Raw genomic sequence first — 18,140 nt, 5'->3', positions numbered from 1 at the left:
CACAGTAACACCAGTGTCTGTTGATTATATTATCAGTGCGTCTAGCTCCTTTACCTCCAAACAAAATAAAATATGCCGTTGTAGATAATTTACAAAGTATCTGTGGGTCATTACTGCATAACTTTCAAGCACTTAGCACATTATGGGAGGCCTAGTGACGCTTCTCTCAAGAGCCACGGGGTAATAGGAGCTAAAAGTGCTCCTATAACCCCATCTAGTGGGGTAAAGCTTGAAATACGATCCATGACAACCAACTTGTCATTCCCAGAGATGCGATTGTTAAGGTAGCTTTAGCCTTTGTTACAACCATCGTGTATGGCTTGCAAACATACATGTCCGTACATACATTATTTTGGAGGATAATCTTATAAGAGTATTGCACAAACGTCCACTATAAGCCTGACCAGTCAGCTCAAACATGTAAACAGGGGACTCAAAGGATTATTAAAAGATGACAAAACGTTCCGATTCCCAGATTTATTATGAAAAGGTTTAGTACATTTAACGGTAGGACTTCTGGTAGCGGGCACGAGCTCCAGGTCCACCAAACTTCTTGGACTCGCAGCGACGAGGATCAGCAACCAACAAGGTCCTGTCGTATTGGATCAGGATGTCCTTGATCTCCTTCTTTGATGCCTCATCAACATCTGCAAAAATATAGTGATAGTTCACATCTTGGCAGTACAAACACCACCCACCTCTGGACAACAGGATGTCTCGAGGTACAATTAAAACAGCAGGTTTTAAGACTGGGTACTTATTAAAAACATTGTCCAGTGTCATTGTCCAAGACCATTTTAAGAGCATCACATTTAAGAGCAACAAACGTTAATCTCAGGGACTAAACACTAAATTTACACACATGTGATCATTGTGTTGAAGTTAATGAATATTCTAGATAATGAATATTAAATCAATGACAATCTGATAAATGTTTCAGCCACACAGAATTACACATTGATACACTGCAGAAAGTCCAAATGTTATGACGCCCAAAATCAACATCTGGTGTCAAAGTGTTGACTGTAGTTACGTGGGGAATCCAGCCCCAAATTGACACTGGATGTTGGAAACCATATAATTTTCAATTAAATTTGAAGACCCTTCGCAATCAATTTACACTTGTGATATAATTTACTATAAAACAAAGAATTATTTTGGTAAATACTTACACTTCTGGTAGTATGCGACCAGGGCTTTGGAGATTGACTGACGGATAGCTGCAAATTGACAAATGCATCATTAACAAAAAATATAAATTTACAAATTAAAAGTCTTAAGCCAAAGATTTTTTACAAACCATAGATCTGTGCGACATGTCCACCACCCTTGACTCTGACTCTAATGTCCACACCAGCAAAGCGCTCCTTGCCAAGCAACAGTACAGGTTCAAGGAGCTGTGTAAAAAATCATAAACGATGCGCAACATTACTCAACATTGTCTTAATGGAGTGAAATACTTTAAATGCTATAGTATGTGGACAACACATTTAAGTCATCATGGTACTATGTTGACAGCAGGTTATACTTTGAGTCAGTCTTCAATTATCAAAATGACATCCAATAATGAGCATATATGGATTGCACAAAAGTGTTGTCAAATATTGAACAGTCACTTATAGCGTTTAATTTAGAAAGCGTTAACACATTTCTGTAAAGGATGGTTTGATCTAGAGTTTAATGTCGACCTATAGTGTGAGTATAAAGATTCATAAATTCATGTAGGCCTAGGTTAATTTCATAAGACGTACCTTGTACTGAAGGGTGGCAGGTTCCACCATCTCTAGGGGTCTGCCATTTACTTTGATCAGACCATTTCCCCTCTTGCAATGGGCGACTGCTGTGGCGGTTTTCTATAACAGTATGATCAAAAAGTTAGGCACAAGACACATACATTGCCGCGTGATTAAACTAGAATCAAGGTACATTATGGATTAGTACCAGCATTTCACTGAATAACTTTGTCAACAGAAGCCATGATGGGTGTAAACGGTGTGACTTAACACAGACCGGCGAACATTTAGGCTAGCTACTTATGGGACATTTACCTTCTCGAATAACCTACCGGCTATTTATCACCTTTGTCGCGTAAATATAATGACTCATGTCATAAAATGCAAGCCAAGAACACGGTAGTGCAGAAATACTTTTAGCTAGCGTGCTACACAGCAGGCCAGATAGCATAAGCGTCACCACATGTGTAAAACGGATAGTCGATTTACTTACTTTACGTCCAAAAACCTGGACAGACTGCAGGGGACCTTTAGCCGGCATGATTCTGGAAAACACAAGAGACCGTAGTTAACACAAAATGTTGGGAATTATTTTTATTTTATGATTTGTTCATGGATCAGAGAAGGCACACACCGTCTTCAGCTAGGGCCGCCGTACGGAGAGACCGACAGGGTTTCACACGCCGCAGATCAGGGGCAGATTCACGACAGTTTATGCTCACTTTCCGGTACATTTACGACAGTTTCATCGAACAACCAACGAGCCACCCATGTTCATGATCCATGATCAGAATCAGAATCATTAAATGTACATGTCATGTACTCAAAATATTTTTATTTATTTATTTATTTATTATAATGAAACGAAAGGGATCACTTGTGAGAGTTGCTTTCAAGTGTTGCTTTCAAGTTGACAGATTCACCATTTTTTGAATAGCCTATCATGTGGCCTATTTTCCTTTTCTTTCTTTTTTTACTTAGGTCGAGAAAACAGTCTAGTTAAAATCTATGGTCGTGAATGACAAAAACACTTTTGTCATGTAACCAGAGTTCGATTAGACTTGTACCATTGACTGTCCATTGATGAGTTTTACGCTAAATTGCGCCCCCTGGTGTTATGCATTGACAGTCCGGTGCGACACGAACCACACGTCGTCGATCGTTTGAGACGGCACATCCATGCGTAAAGAATATTTCGTGAAAGCCAAGTACAGCTTCTCAGACAAACAATGTTGAGTAGATTAATTAGCTAATTTTGGGGTAAAGTAAACTTACACCGACATCTTTTATTTTACTTTGTATTGCCACAAGAGGGCAGCAAATCAAAATGATAAAAAATGGTGAGGTAGCCTACTCATGATGTCGCCGAGGGTGGAAAAGGTTAAAAAAAAAAATCTTTTTAGTGTTTTAGTAGGCCTGTTCTGTACTGCTTTTCTGCTGTTTTTTCCTTTATATTTTTTGGGGTTTTTGCTAATTGCTTGTCTGGTTATATTTTTGTTTAGTTTGCTGTAGCTCTTCGAGGTTTTTATTAAAAATGTAAAGTATTATTATTATTATTATTATTATTATTATTATTATTATTATTATTATTATTATTATTATTATTATTATTATTATTATTATTTGCAAATTGATTGTGTTATTGCCCCCAGGCCCATCCTGGTTTATTTTGGGTTTCTTCTTCCAAGTCTTTTGACGCTAACACAAACAAGAGTACAGGACACTTTACAGTTAAGCTATCTTCTGCTTTGACTTTTTACTCTGTCTTCTTGTGTAAAACTATCCTATCCTGTTGACAAAAATATACACCGTGCATATATTTAATTAGATATTGTCTCCAAGGCAATGATGGTAGTCAGAGGTCTGTCTACCACTGGAGGATCTGCAGTGCTCGCAGAAGTGCAAGAGCATGTAGTCATCCAGTTAAACAGTTGGTAATAAATAAAGACCGGACCTTATATGTGCATTTCCTTTCCACAGCCTTATGGAAACACATCACCTGAAGGCATGACCCCTCGACCTTGTCTTGTCACAGCACTCTGAGCAGGAGACAACGCTCTCAGATTTACAGGGGAGGAGATGCTGTTCCCGGGCCGGCAGCCGCATCTTATTTGACCATAATAGGTCTTGCACTGGTTGAAAACGTGTTGCAGGTAATTTAAGTTTCCCTGTGCAGCAAAAAGAAGATCTGTTAAACCCAGTAGGCGGTTAACAGGTTTTGTGAGGTGTACACAAGCTTGGTTGTCTTGGTAACGGGGAAAGAGATGTTTGAGCTTGTGAAGTACAAAAGATGTCTACCTCGAGAGGCGGCGATGAATCTCCAAGACAAGAGACGTATCATTTTAGGTAGCAGATCTTACCTTTTATATCCATAAAGCCTGAACCATAAATAGCTCTTGCTTTACCACCTTGCATACCGAAATGCATCAAAGTTTTGCTGAAGCCTATAGATTCAAATTACATTGAGGCATTTGTAATAAACACAACTTTACATTTTCACACTGTTTCAGATATTAATAGTGTTAATGTAATGCTTAGTTGTCTAGTTTAGTGGTTCTCAAACTCTTTCACGCCAAATACCAATTATGACCATACAAGTACCACCAGCTCTGGACTAAACAAAGTAGTGTCCATAATCAGAAAAAAAATAAAAAACACTTTACTTAAGTTAAATTTTAGACTTAAGTTTGATAATCACTGGTCTAGTTTACTCAAGGCATTGTCAATCTAACTTACATATTGATAAACTATAATATTCAATAGCCCAAATGACAATGCAAAACACTACTAAAGGAAATGCAGTTAGATACCAACCCCTTTCATCTGTGTGCCATGGCAGCAGTAAATATTGATGTCTGCTATTACAGTAATAAAGCTGGTTGTACTAAAATGTAGCCTGATTGAGCCTATTGAACCCTGGTCTGAACTCGAGCCCCTTCCATTAATTTGGCTATTTCAGCACGCATTTGCCACATAGCAATAGTCCTTGCAGCTGTCCCATGCTTCATCAACTCCCATCTGGCCTTGAAGTTGGGGCCTCTGGATAATACTCCTTAACCTCACTTATGTAACATATAGATTGTCTTTTTTATCCAGAATTTAAAGAAAAGCCTGCTTGGAAAAACGTGCCAGTTCGGGTGTTCTTGGCTTCCGCCTGCAGTGGTTATGTAGCATTTTGTTTTACCCAAAAAAGAAGATGGAAAACACAGGACTGGCATACACAACTTACTATGTTTACACAGGTTTTTATAAAATTTCACTTGACAGGTTTGCCCTGAATAAAAATAATAGCAGACAAAGGTTCTTAAGCTGTCAACTGTACTTGGTTGTGTAGGTTTTGGATGTTTTCCCTCCCATCCGTGAAGCTTTACTGCACTAATGCTTTACTGCACACACTATGAATGAAAGCTTACACAAACAGAATAGTTCAAAATAGTAACGCGTTAAGTTTTTGCTTTTAAAATATGTATGTTCCAATTGTTCCAAGATAACTTTTATTTAACTTGCGCTAAAGTGCTCAAAATATACAAATATTCAAAGCATGCACCAATGTGGTCTATTCTTCACCACATTGGTGAAGAAGACACTATATTTTGCCTTTCTTTGCTGCTTTCAAGAGATTCTTGTGTTAAAACTCCTTAAGGTTTTATATGATGTGCTTATATCCAGTTGTTCCATACATACGTTTGACACAAGACATGAGGCACGCAGTAAATGGTAATTTTACTCTTCCATCGTGTAACACTCAGACTGGACAGCAGGTTGTTATGTTCAGAGGAATTAAATCCTGGAGCTTTCTTCCTAACGACATTTCTAACATTGCAGACATTAACATTTTTAAAAAAAGACTCTGTTGACACACTACAACAAATTAAATCATGTTGTAATGGTGTATTTATGTTGATTTATAGATGTATATATACTACCCATATATTTTAGAATGTGATCTGAGGTCATTGTATGAAAATGTGATTTAACAAAATGGACCCCACGAAGACTAGACATTCTCATTGGCTAATGGGGATGTTAATAACAAACAAACAAACAAACTACTGTACAATTACATGTGCTACAATCCACAATAACTGCTTCCACCATCACAGCACAGAGTTTGTCGGAGGTGCTACAATCGTTAGCATAAATCTAACAAGAAAAACAAAGCTCAGAAGTTCCAAACCTGTCAAGTGCCAACATAACAACTCCGGTTGGTGGTTGAAGTGTCTTACTTATTTGTCTTATTTAGAATTCAATAAATTAAATAAAACAATAAAAACAATGAAACAGGATGCAACAGAACACATAGACAAGTAAAACCTTCACAATAAAGATGTCAGCTAATCGACGGTGTATAATGACAAAAGGGCAGCGTGTATCATGGTCCTTATGGGTGACTGGGACTGTTTGTGAGGTGAGTTGTATGCAGACGACAGATGGGCTTTAGACACAGAGCAGAAACAGACCAGCTACTTTTACTTCATCAGAGAAACTGCAGCTATCACTTACTTGATTGTCTTGTGCGCCAAATAACAATGGATGCCGGATTTTAGCTAACAAAAGTAAAAGATGTCACAGGTTGTGGTATCTTAGGTATGTCTGAAGAGTAACCACAGTGTATGCCACAATAGTGAAGTAGTAACAACCCAATACGACAAGGCTGTCAGAGCGACCTTGTTTCCTTCTGGAAGATGGCTAATTATAGGCCTAATCTAGATCTGTAGGCTAGAGCAGAAGCTACTGCGAATCACTTGAGCCTAAAGGGCCTGATTTGAGTGACTACAAAAGACAAACCCACTGGGCAAATTGGTGGCACAGTGATGCAGCAGTTAGTGCTCTCATTGCAAGAAGGTCCCTGGTTTGATCCCCTGGCCCGGATGGGGTCTTTCTGTGTGGAGTTTGTATGTTCTCTGCGTACCTGCATTGGTGCTAAGGTTTCCCTTACCACAAGAAACATGTACAATAGGCCAGAATGAAGGAGAGAGTGCGATCTGGTGCGGCATGAATATAAACTGTCTCTACCAAACAAAGAAAATAAATGCTGTTGTGTGCAAAGTTCTCAGCCCAGCTCTTTTGATTGTATAGGTCATTTCAATTAGTCATATAGTGATTTATGTACAATCTGTAGCGGTTTAGCATTAGCCAAAGCCAAACACATAAAGAGATAAAGTTTACGTTTCACAAAATAGTATTACAATATCTTAACGTTATTGTCCGATTCATCTGGGGCTATTGTTGCCTAGTAGCCAAAAAGAACAAGTAGAACAGAAGTGATTACTTACTGGACACTACAGACTGTCATGATTTAAAGAACTCACTGGGTGACCTCGCAGCCTCTGCCTCCATAATTTCTCTGAAAACCAACAAAGACAATATTTTTTTTTAGATTCAAAAAGCCTTTGAGAGAAATTGCTTCTGCTGATTATGTAAAATATTATATGTAAATGTTCCAAGCCAATATATATCAATATCAATCACATGTGCACAACCAGCTCTAAAAAAAAAAAAAAGAAGCCAAGATTGGTACATGCCTATAATGTGTGATGAGCAATCTTTTGACAAATGGTGCTAAGGCTAAAATATTGTGAGACAAAAGTTCAATAGTCTAGCCCAACAACCTTCCAAAAAAAGTTTAAATGATCCTTTTTTTTTTCAGTGCCTAGGATATTCTTTAAATATGTTTCGCCAATTCTTTGTGAAATTATTGATCAAGATTTTGAGATCTATGTAGAAACCTTTTTGTTTTTTAATCCAAAGAGATGCTTGTGCAAAAGATAATGATTTACCTGTTGCATTGGTTTCTTTATACAACTGCTATTTCGTAGTTCCATTCAAAGGTAGTATGTTTCAGAAGCTACAATTGATAGTTATTACATTGTTGAATACCAATTACGGTATATAAAAGGCTTAATTCAGCAGAATGAAGTCATCAGTTTTTCTTAGATATGCATGATGGGTTTATCCATAGCCTGTCTCTAAGCAGACTTCGGGGCCTCACCACTGCACTAACAGAGGAAAACATCAGGGGGAAGACGAAAGTGCACGACATCATCTATTCAGACCTTTTATGGAGCTCTCCAGTGAAGGGCTCAGTGGACTGTCCCACTTTCCCATCGGAGCTTCCCACCACCAGCAGTCTTTTCTCCCGTCCTGAAAACTGATATACAGTATGATACATATACAGTTTGATCACAATGTACTCGTAGGTGACATCCAGCTTCTTCATAATATTCTGCTTTATGGCGCTATGGTTTTAGGTGTTAAAGGTGCATTATGGAACTTTCTTAATGTTGAAAAAAAAGGTGATATTTGCATGTATTTGACCATGTAGTGATCGAGCGGCTGTATGAGTGGTCAGCACGGCGCCTTTACCTTCTATCACACTGGTCTCTAGGAGGCTCCAGGACCAATTGATTTGTCAGTTTTCTGGTGTTAGCAGTGAAAACCTTCCAAACAAACCTTCCCTGATCCTGGAGCATCAAAGAGACCAGACAAAAATCTAGATATGGACATTCATGTGCTGCACTGCACAGATAGCCCCATGTGGCATTGAAGAATAGATCAAATGCAGAGGACAAATTTCCAATTTAATCTTATCTGGAGTTATTTGTATTATAATTAATTATTTGTAAAGTATTTCTGTACTTGTGACCGGAATCAAATCTATCATATCAGTGACCAAATATAAATAGTTATGTGTTCTTTAGATGTTGAAGCCACACAGAGAGGTGGACTGGTTACTTTGCATAATTGAATAACTGGTAAGTCTGAACTACCCGTGTCTCATTTGGTGCATGGCAGCCATTTCCTCATATGTTAAAAGAACAGGCCACTGTTTTTCCATACTGTGATATGTTCTTACCTGAGCTTAGACGAGTTGAGACATACCTGTCTGGTCTTTGTATGTGCCCGTGGAAGAGCTTGGTCGCTTCTAACTTCACAACGTTTGGAGCTATAGGAATACATTGGGAGAGGCCAAACGCTAACAACATCTTTAGTCGTTTTGCATGACTGAGGGCACGCACAAAGACCAGACAGGTACGTATCAACTCGGCTAAGCTCAGGTAAGAACATATCTCAGTATTTAAAAACGTCGGCCTGTTCCTTTAAATTGATTAAATTAACGTTTATTTTACGAGTTTTGTGGACCACCTTTGGGGGGCCTCTACAGTACCGGACCCCATTACTGAAGCCACTGGATTTGTTACTTTGCTCACTTTCTTCCCCCCCGACCCCACCCCCCCCCCACTGCTGTCCACTCATCTGCTGATGGTGACGTTATGCTGCAGCTGCTGGGTCGCTTGCAGTTCTCGCGCGGTTTGGAAACAACTATCCAGACGCCCTCTGCCTTTCGCTCGCAGTTACCTCCTCCTCGCCTGCCCTCCCTTCCCACGCCCCAGTGCGCTGTGGGATAGTGGCACTATAAAGTATATCCTCTCTCGGAAAAAGATAAGAACCCCGAGACAGGAGGGGGATGAAGATGGCGGACGCCAAGCAGAAGAGGAATGAGCAGTTAAAACGATGGTTAGGCTCGGAGACAGATTTGGAGCCTCCTGTTCTAAAAAAAAAGAAGACGAAGGTGAAGTTCGATGATGGCGCTGTGTTCCTGGCTGCCTGCTCAAGCGGCGATACCGAGGAGGTGCTCCGTTTGCTGGACCGGGGCGCTGACATAAACTACGCCAATGTAGATGGCCTTACCGCCCTCCATCAGGTATGTGCTCAACTTCAGGGAATGTACAAGACACTTGAAAGGGGCCACTCGGCACAAATGTCTGCTTGTCCTGAAACACCTGTCAAATGGAAGCCAAGCCATTCTCATCCTGTTGTTTACCTACTGAGCAAAACCGTCCAATACGATACTGCAAACACTCACACGGGCAACTTCTTTCTTTCTCATCGCGGATCAAGTGATTAGCCTTCTGTCATTTGTGGCGAAACTGAGCCAAAACAATGAACGAAAATGTTTGCCTTCCTGGATACTTTATGTCTTAGTACTAGCTTGTGCCATAGCCAGTGCTGAGTACAGTTAAAGTGCTGCTGCTGCAGTTCCATCTCCCCCTGTAGTGCTGTAAATTCCAGATGTCTAGATCAACCTTTCAGGTCCCCTGTGTTGTTTTGATCAAAACCCGTTTGGAATCGGTGTCCGGCAATGCCACTAACAAGGTGTATATGTGGCCTAAGCTTTAGTTCCTTTTCGAGACAAAAATGTTTTCCACAATCATGGCTTCAGTCGGGCTAACGAGTTGAATTCGCTTTTGTGGCCAATCCTAAATGGTCACTCGGTTGCTTGCAAATGTTATTGCTTTCGCGGCATTTTCACTTAGTTACATTATGTAGGCGACGTAACGTTAAGTCTTGCATTTTCAGCTTTAGGGGAAAACTCGAGGGGCTGTCCACGACAACATAGCATTGCGTTATAGGAGGTCCTTCATGTTAGCTATGTGAAATATGAGCTAATGTCGCTAACATGCTAACGTTAGCTAAGTGTTAAGCTAGGCTTTCTAGAGCAAAAAAAGCCCAATTGTTGACTTGTAAATATTTGACAGCTAACATATTTACACGTATAGTGCATGAGTTTCTGATTTTGTATGCTTTTGGTCGGCAATAGTGATAGTTGAGTTTGTAGTTTGTCCAAGATATCTACAGTAGCATTCTAGCTGTGTAGCCGCTAACGACGACATTTTTTTTGTCGGCCCCTAGCATGACCATAAGTTAAAACTACTGTCATTCTACTTCAGCTCTTAACTTTTGCTTTACTGTCCAACATGTGTTGCAGATTATGCGACCAATAGCAAATAAAGTTCTTCTTCATTATCAATGTATAACGTTGTAGCGAAGATGTAACATAACGTTAAGTTAAGCGACTGTCCAAATGTGCAGAAAGTAATATAACAACATAACATGATTCGTGGCTACTTGTTGGGATAGTAGCTATATTGTATACTTGACTGTGTAGTTTTAGTGTGTGAGAATACCTTCAACACCTCTTGTACAGCACTGATATTTTATTTCGTGCACAATCTGTCATAAAACACGATTCATCTGCTGAATTGAGTGCATTGATTACAGTGACTGGAGTTCAGCCTCAGGCAATGGCAATTTTGTCTTTTTCCAGAAAAAGTCAATAATAGTAATCACTGCTAGAATAAATATTATTATTATTATTATTATTATTATTATTATTATTATTATGAGGCCACCTAGATGGTGAAGATCTCCTATGAGGTCACCTATTTACTCATTGTTGGAGCTATTTTGTACTTTTGTTTATTTTAGGCTTAAGTTAAGTTATAGCCTAATTTATTTTCTTTCTTGCTAAAGTTAATTTGCTTATTTTGCATTTATGCATATTATTTCTTCTTTGTTATTTCCGCTAATTTAGATAATTATTTACGTCGTTGTTTATTGGTCACTGTTGCTTTCGTTGATTACATAAGTGGGTCAAGGTGGGAGGGACCTCAGGCTGCGAGGGCATATGGTTTTTTACCAGCTACAGAGAGGCAGCAGAAATATGTCTGTGAGCTTGCTTACTGTTGTGAATAAACCTCCTCAAACGCATTTTTCCGCATGGACATTTTGATTTTGGTACCTCTTACCCTGCGTAAACCCAAAGTCACGACGCAGCCTCAGTGGCCATTTGAGAAATTGGACCTTTTGTTTTTTGATTTAAGTTTAAGGACAAATAGCCACTACATTAAGTAAAAAACCTGCCTTTACCTGGAAACTGGACTATTTTGCTGGATTACCCCTGGAAAGCCTGGATTACGCACCTGGACGCTGGAACCAGGACAAAGGCTGGGCCGAGCGGTGGAGGCGGCGCGGGCTGGACACAAACATCACAATCCGACCCATCCGTCTGTGTAAAACTTCGCCGGACGCCGCATCGTGGAACGGGGACGCCACTGGAGCACTGGAGCTGCATGTACGCGTGGATGAGCCATATTGTCGCAATTTGGATTCGCACAGGCCCAAAGCCTCAACAGCTGACTCACGGCCCCACTCAACGACAACGGCGCGCACCAACTCCGTGTGCAAAAGCAACCATCGCAACCATCAAGCAACAGTTCTGCATGGTACGTGTCCCAGCCTCTTTGCAAATAACTCTGGCCAACAACGTCAATAAAAACGTACAATGTCTGACGTTGCATCCAAAGTCACTAGTGACACGGCGCTTTCCACTAAAAGGCGCACAAGTTACACCGTTAAAGGAATGATGTTTTTCATACAAACGTGTCAGGAAAAAAGATCTAAGAAATACAAACAAGCCAAGTCCTACATGAGTCAAATGGATCAATTGATGCATTCTGCAGACAATATTGATGCAGTCAAGTCTCTTTTGGATAAAATGATAACATGTGTTGATGAAGCTAAACAACATCATTTGTCGTTTGTGTCACTGGACTTACCTCAGGATGAAAAGGAAAAACAAAATAAATATTTTGAACAAAAGGAAAATGTTTTTTCAAACTTTGTTGATGATGCCAAGGGTTGGTTGTCAAATGCAGGCCATTCATATGAACTTCCAATCAAGCCTCCTGAAAATCAAGCTGATATAGGGCCTGGGGACAGTGTATCCAATAAAGGTTCTGTTGCGCGCTCAAAAACTGTCTCTAAAGTGTCAAAGGCTTCATCAAGTGCGTCTGCAAAAATATTAGTGCAAGCAGAAAAGGCAGCATTACAGGAGCGCATTGCTGCTCTAACGCAGAAGCACATGTTGGAGGCACAGGAGGAACAAGTAAAACTTGAACAAGAGGAATTAAGAAGGAAACGGGAACATTTAAGAAGAGAAAAGGAACAACTTGCTCTGGAGGCAGAATTAAAGGCGCAAAATGCAAGATTGGAGGTTCTGGAAATAAACTCAAAGTGTGGCTCAAAGGTGTCAAAATGTGCCTCTAAAGCATCAGATGGCATGAATTCTTATTTGGAAAGGTCAGAAACTCAAGGAACATATGGACTAAATCCAAATGCTGAACGTTTTGTGCCTATCAAGAGCTCTGAACCTCCCCTCATGCGCTCATTAAATTCTGTCTCTGCCAGTGTCAAACCCAAACATGTAATAAAACCACCCATACCAAATGTCATTCATGTTCCCCAAAGACAAAGTACTCAATCACTGTTTTTGCAAAATGCTCATGACAATATTCAATCAACCAACACTCCAGACATTTTGAACATCATGCAGCGTCAAAATGAAATTACTGCCCTGTTGGTCCAACAAAACACAGCCTCAGCTCTGCCTATGAGAAACATACCTGTATTTGATGGTGACCCTCTCCATTTTAAATCTTTTCTCAGAGCCTTCGAAAATTGTATTGAAGATAAAACTCAAAATTTCAGTGATTGTTTGTACTTCCTAGAACAATACACAAGGGGTCCGCCAAGAGACATTGTAAGAAGTTGTCAGCATCTCCCCTCTGAACCTGGTTATCAAAGAGCAAAGACACTTTTGATGGAACATTTTGGCAGTGAACACAAAATCTCCTCTGCTTATATGGACAAAATCGTCAACTGGCCCTCAATAAAACCTGAGGATGTAGCTGCTTTGCAGTCATTTGCTTTGTTCCTCAGAGGTTGCTCCAACATAGTACATCATATAAAGTATATGAAGGAGTTGGACATGCCAGCTAACCTCAGGACAATCCTAATGAAACTCCCATACAAGCTGAGGGATAAGTGGAGAAATGTGGCATGTGACATACTGGAGCAAACAGGAAGCAGAGCTGTGTTTGTTGATCTTGTCAATTTTATTGAAAAACAAGTCAAAATTGTGTCAGACCCGCTGTTTGGAAATATTAATGATGTTTCTTCAGCCAGCCACACAAAGGTGTTTACTCAAGTTAAGCAGAAGAGGAAAAGTGATACCTTTGCCACCAGCATTAATGCAATAAATGATGAACATAAAGAAAAGGAAAACTCTGCTCACAGTAACCAGCTCAAATGTCTGTTTTGCCATCTCACCAACCACACTCTGGAAAAGTGCTTTCAGTTTAAAAGGAAGACGCAACAGGACAAAATTAACTTTCTAAAGGAGAAAGGTGTTTGTTTTGGGTGCTTGAAGTATGGACACACAAGCAAAGACTGTAGGAGTCGCTTGGATTGTGAAGTGTGTCACAGGAAACACCCATCTGTCCTGCATGTGGAGAAAGAGGATTCTACCAGGATAACCTCTAAAGGAACTGTGAGCACTGTACCAGAGCAGCAGCAGACGTGTGGTCATATTGGGGCTGGTGAAGAGGACACTGCTGTTTTCTCCATCGTGGCTGTGCAGGTGAAAAGTCAGAAAAGCAACAAAGCTGTACACACTTATGCTTTCCTGGACCCTGGAAGCTCTGGTACCTTCTGCACTGCAAGTCTGGCTGAAAGGTTGGGAGTATCAGGCAAAAACTGTAATGTACTATTGAGGACAATGGGACAAACTAAAACCATTAATACCACTGTAATAACCGGTTTGGAGGTGTCTGGTCTTGACAATGAGGACTTTATTGAGCTGCCATCTGTTTTGACACAAACAACAATGCCTGTGTCTAAAGTCAATGTGCCATGTCAAGATGATGTTGCCAAATGGCCGTATCTGAGCAGCATTAGGCTACGTGAAGTGGATGCAGATGTGGACTTGCTCATTGGAACTGACTCTCCCAAAGTTTTGGAGCCATGGGAACTAATAAACAGTCAAGGTGGTGGACCGTATGCAGTGAGGACCAGAGTTGGCTGGGTCATAAACGGGCCTCTTCGTGCTGGAGACTCTGGAGGTGCTGGTGTCAAATCAGGATGCACTGTTGTAACTGCTAATCACATATCTGTGGAGCACTTGGAAAATATGTTGATGCAGCAGTACAATCATGACTTTAATGAAAGAACATTTGATGAACAACTTGAGATGTCAAGAGAGGACATTAAATTCATGAAAATTGTAAAGGATACAACAGTGCTTAACAATGGACATTATTGCATTGACTTACCTTTCAGAGTTGAAGATCCTGTTTTACTAAGTAATCACTGCATTGCATTACAAAGACTCCAAAGCCGGGAGAGAATTACCAAAGACAATCCTGAAGATGAAGCATCTCGAGGACTAAGAGCTCAGGAGTTTGGAAAAGGGAAATGGCTAAAGGGACCAGACTTTTTGCACTTGCCTTCCACCGAATGGCCAAAACTTGACTTGGACTCCTCATCCATCCAATCTGATGATCCAGAGGTGAAAAAGGAACTTAAAGTGAATGTTATTACAACACACAGTGACAATCCTATTTGTCGACTCATTCACTATTTCTCATCCTGGAGAAAGCTTAAAACATCGGTGGCCTGGATGTTGGAGCTGAAAGAAAAACTTTTACTTTTGAGCCGAAAGAGAAAGGAATATGTGGTCAAGCAGAATGAAAATGTCCAAAATGAGCTTAAAAAATTCAAAGCCACACTTGGAAAATCCAGCTTGACACCAGAACGTTTGGAGGAAGCTGAAAGGGCAATAATTCAGTTTGTACAAAATCAAAGATTCAGCAGTGAAATTTCCTCACTAAAACGTGATTCAAAGACTGTATCCAAAGACAGCCCTCTGTATCGTCTCGATCCTTTCATTAAAGATGGCATCCTCAGAGTTGGTGGGCGCCTGTCTAAATCTGCCCTGCCGTTGGAGGTAAAACATCCTGTGATTTTGTCAAAGGATCTGCATGTTTCCCAGCTTATATTACGTCACATTCATCACCAACTTGGACATGCTGGACGCAACCACATGCTGTACAGATTGAGGCAGAAGTATTGGATCATAAATGCCAATTCTGCGACCAGGAAGATTCTCTCACAATGTACAGTGTGCAGAAGGTACAGAGGAAAACTTGGAGAACAGAAAATGTCAGACTTACCTGAGGAAAGAGTTGTGCCTGATAAAGCACCGTTTACAGATGTGGGAGTGGACTATTTCGGACCACTGGAACTGAAGAAAGGGAGAACTGTGCTGAAGCGATATGGAGTGATATTCACCTGTCTGAGCAGCCGCGCAATACACCTGGAGGTGGCGCACTCCCTCGACTCCTGCATCAATGCTGTGCGAAGATTTATCTGCAGAAGGGGACCTGTGACAAGTATAAGGTCAGATAACGGCACAAATTTTGTTGGTGCAAAGAAGGAGCTGAGGCAGGCTCTAGCTGCTTTAAACCACTCTAAAATTGAAAGGATTTTTGTGCAGGAAGGAGTGAAGTGGAGTTTCAACACCCCAGCGGCCTCTCACCAAGGTGGAGTTTGGGAGCGTTTGATTCGCTCTGTGCGCAATGTACTTACCTCTGTTGTCGGACAACAAATGCTGGACGAGGAAGGCCTGCAGACACTTTTTTGTGAGGTAGAGGCAATACTCAATGACCGGCCAATCACGAAGGTCTCAGAAGATCCCAATGACTTGGAAGCACTCACTCCGAACCACATTCTCCTGTTAAAAGGCAAACCCATTCTGCCACCAGGCCTGTTTGAAAAATCTGACCTGTACATCAAGAGGAGATGGAGGCAAGTGCAGTACATCAGAGTATTTGCTTGTAATGCAAGAAAGGCAAAAATGGACAAAGGAAAAAAGGAACTTCTACTCAGGAGATATTGTCCTAATCGCTGATGCCGCAGCTCCAAGAGGCTCATGGATGATGGGAAGAGTTCTGAGCACCACAGCTGACTCAAGAGGACTGGTCCGCTCTGTGAAGGTCCAGACGAAGACCAGTGTTCTGGACAGACCGATAACCAAGCTCTGTCTCCTCTTGGAGGCCAACAAATGACTATGTAGCTCATTCTCTCTCCTATCTCTGTCTTCCAGCTATTTGTTTCTTTCAGGCATGGAGAAAGTGAAGATGCAAAGACTCTAGCTTAGGCTACATTTAGAAAATAGCTCTTGTTGTAATGCTAAAGTTAATTGTGGGAAAGGTTCCGTCACAATTAGGGGCTGGGTTGTTGGAGCTATTTTGTACTTTTGTTTATTTTAGGCTTAAGTTAAGTTATAGCCTAATTTATTTTCTTTCTTGCTAAAGTTAATTTGCTTATTTTGCATTTATGCATATTATTTCTTCTTTGTTATTTCCGCTAATTTAGATAATTATTTACGTCGTTGTTTATTGGTCACTGTTGCTTTCGTTGATTACATAAGTGGGTCAAGGTGGGAGGGACCTCAGGCTGCGAGGGCATATGGTTTTTTACCAGCTACAGAGAGGCAGCAGAAATATGTCTGTGAGCTTGCTTACTGTTGTGAATAAACCTCCTCAAACGCATTTTTCCGCATGGACATTTTGATTTTGGTACCTCTTACCCTGCGTAAACCCAAAGTCACGACGCAGCCTCAGTGGCCATTTGAGAAATTGGACCTTTTGTTTTTTGATTTAAGTTTAAGGACAAATAGCCACTACACTCATGTTCAACATGTCTGATCTTGTAAGGCTCATGGCACATCGGTTTTGGTACTCATGGTACCTGTGTGCTTAAGATTGCATATCTTAATTTATTGATAACCGTGAGGTTTAACCACTAATATCCACAGCTACACACAAAAGTCTTAACGCAAATGACAAAAACATTTAGTTAAATCGAAATATGTGAACTACAATTTGCAGTGTAGTGTTGATCGCAGCGTAGTATTTGCATTCATTATAAGGCATTTGGCAGATCATTGGCATTGTTGTCATATTTGTCACATGTGTGCATTTTGGCCATCTCTTGGGATCTCACAAGTGTCCTGTGCACCATTATTCACCATCTCTGAACCCTCCCCGTCCCCTCTGTTCGTGTTCGCACTGCACAGCAGCCGCAGGAGTCAGGACAGGGGCTCAATGATATCAGTGCCATGCGTACCTCTGTACACACTAACCTGCAGCTACTTTTACCAAAACAAGCTTTGTAGCATGTATCCGAAAGTATCTAGATTGCGCTATATATTATGGAAAATTCATAATGGAGCAAGAATTTGAGTTATATTGCTTCATTTCATGATACAAACAATACAAAGAGCTCCACACATCCAAGATTAAAGCGGGTGAGTCTAACAGGCTTGAAATTAGAGGCTGGGTTGTGTGGTTTAAATAAATTAAAAATAACTGCCAAATGCAGCAATTTTCATGTAGGCTACTTTCCTTGTGCGTATCTTGTAACGTAACCACATCACAAGTACTACCCCCAGGGTAGGAGCTGAAAACGTTCCTCCTAAAGCAGCCCAGTACCCCAGCTCTGCCCTGTCGGAAAGCGATTAAAAGGGGGCTGGTACTTTAAACGCACCAAGAACAGCAATACGTTCCTGCGGTGGGAAAACGCCTATTGATGCCACTGGCATAAGTCCCCCCTCACTGGGTTCAAGCAGATGATGCTATGTTTGGGTATGACTCAGAGTCTGGACTTTGTTGTGCTGGCCTGCCGTAATCTCACATTTAGACTACAGGTTTGTTGTCTTTTTGT

General features: G+C 40.7%; 2 protein-coding genes across 2 annotated transcripts in view; one reads left to right on the top strand and one right to left on the bottom strand.

Moving 5' to 3' along the window:
* Positions 1 to 462: 462 nt before the first annotated feature.
* Positions 463 to 2,449, bottom strand: rps16 (ribosomal protein S16). The gene is made up of 6 exons (XM_079552071.1): positions 2,368 to 2,449; positions 2,227 to 2,278; positions 1,752 to 1,853; positions 1,301 to 1,397; positions 1,173 to 1,220; positions 463 to 647 (listed from the first exon to the last, which is right to left on the bottom strand). Exons 2-6 carry the CDS (start codon positions 2,272 to 2,274, stop codon positions 502 to 504), a joined length of 441 nt encoding a protein of 146 aa, XP_079408197.1. The 5' UTR covers positions 2,275 to 2,278; positions 2,368 to 2,449; the 3' UTR covers positions 463 to 501.
* A 6,630-nt stretch (positions 2,450 to 9,079) lies between these two features.
* The window catches only part of ppp1r12a (protein phosphatase 1, regulatory subunit 12A), a 48,253-nt gene continuing 39,192 nt past the window's right edge, over positions 9,080 to 18,140 (top strand). Inside the window, exon 1 of the mRNA XM_079582480.1 lies at positions 9,080 to 9,438. Within this exon, the coding sequence (XP_079438606.1) occupies positions 9,202 to 9,438 (237 nt within the window). The 5' untranslated portion in view covers positions 9,080 to 9,201. The remainder of the gene's footprint in view (positions 9,439 to 18,140) is intronic.

The sequence above is a fragment of the Gobius niger genome (assembly GCF_951799975.1).
Source record: "Gobius niger genome assembly, chromosome: 2".
In the NCBI taxonomy this organism is placed as follows: Eukaryota; Metazoa; Chordata; class Actinopteri; order Gobiiformes; family Gobiidae; genus Gobius; species Gobius niger.
Note: the sequence above shows the minus strand (reverse complement) of the source record. Positions and strands in the feature narration are given on the sequence as shown.

Excerpts from the sequence above, each read along its gene's own strand:
- rps16 (XM_079552071.1), bottom strand. The coding sequence starts at position 2,274 with ATGCCGGCTAAAGGTCCCCTGCAGTCTGTCCAGGTTTTTGGACGTAAA. Across the intron at positions 1,854-2,226 it reads TCCAGGTTTTTGGACGTAAA|AAAACCGCCACAGCAGTCGC; the intron begins GTAAGTAAATCG and ends ATACTGTTATAG. Across the intron at positions 648-1,172 it reads GGTCGCATACTACCAGAAGT|ATGTTGATGAGGCATCAAAG; the intron begins GTAAGTATTTAC and ends ATATTTTTGCAG.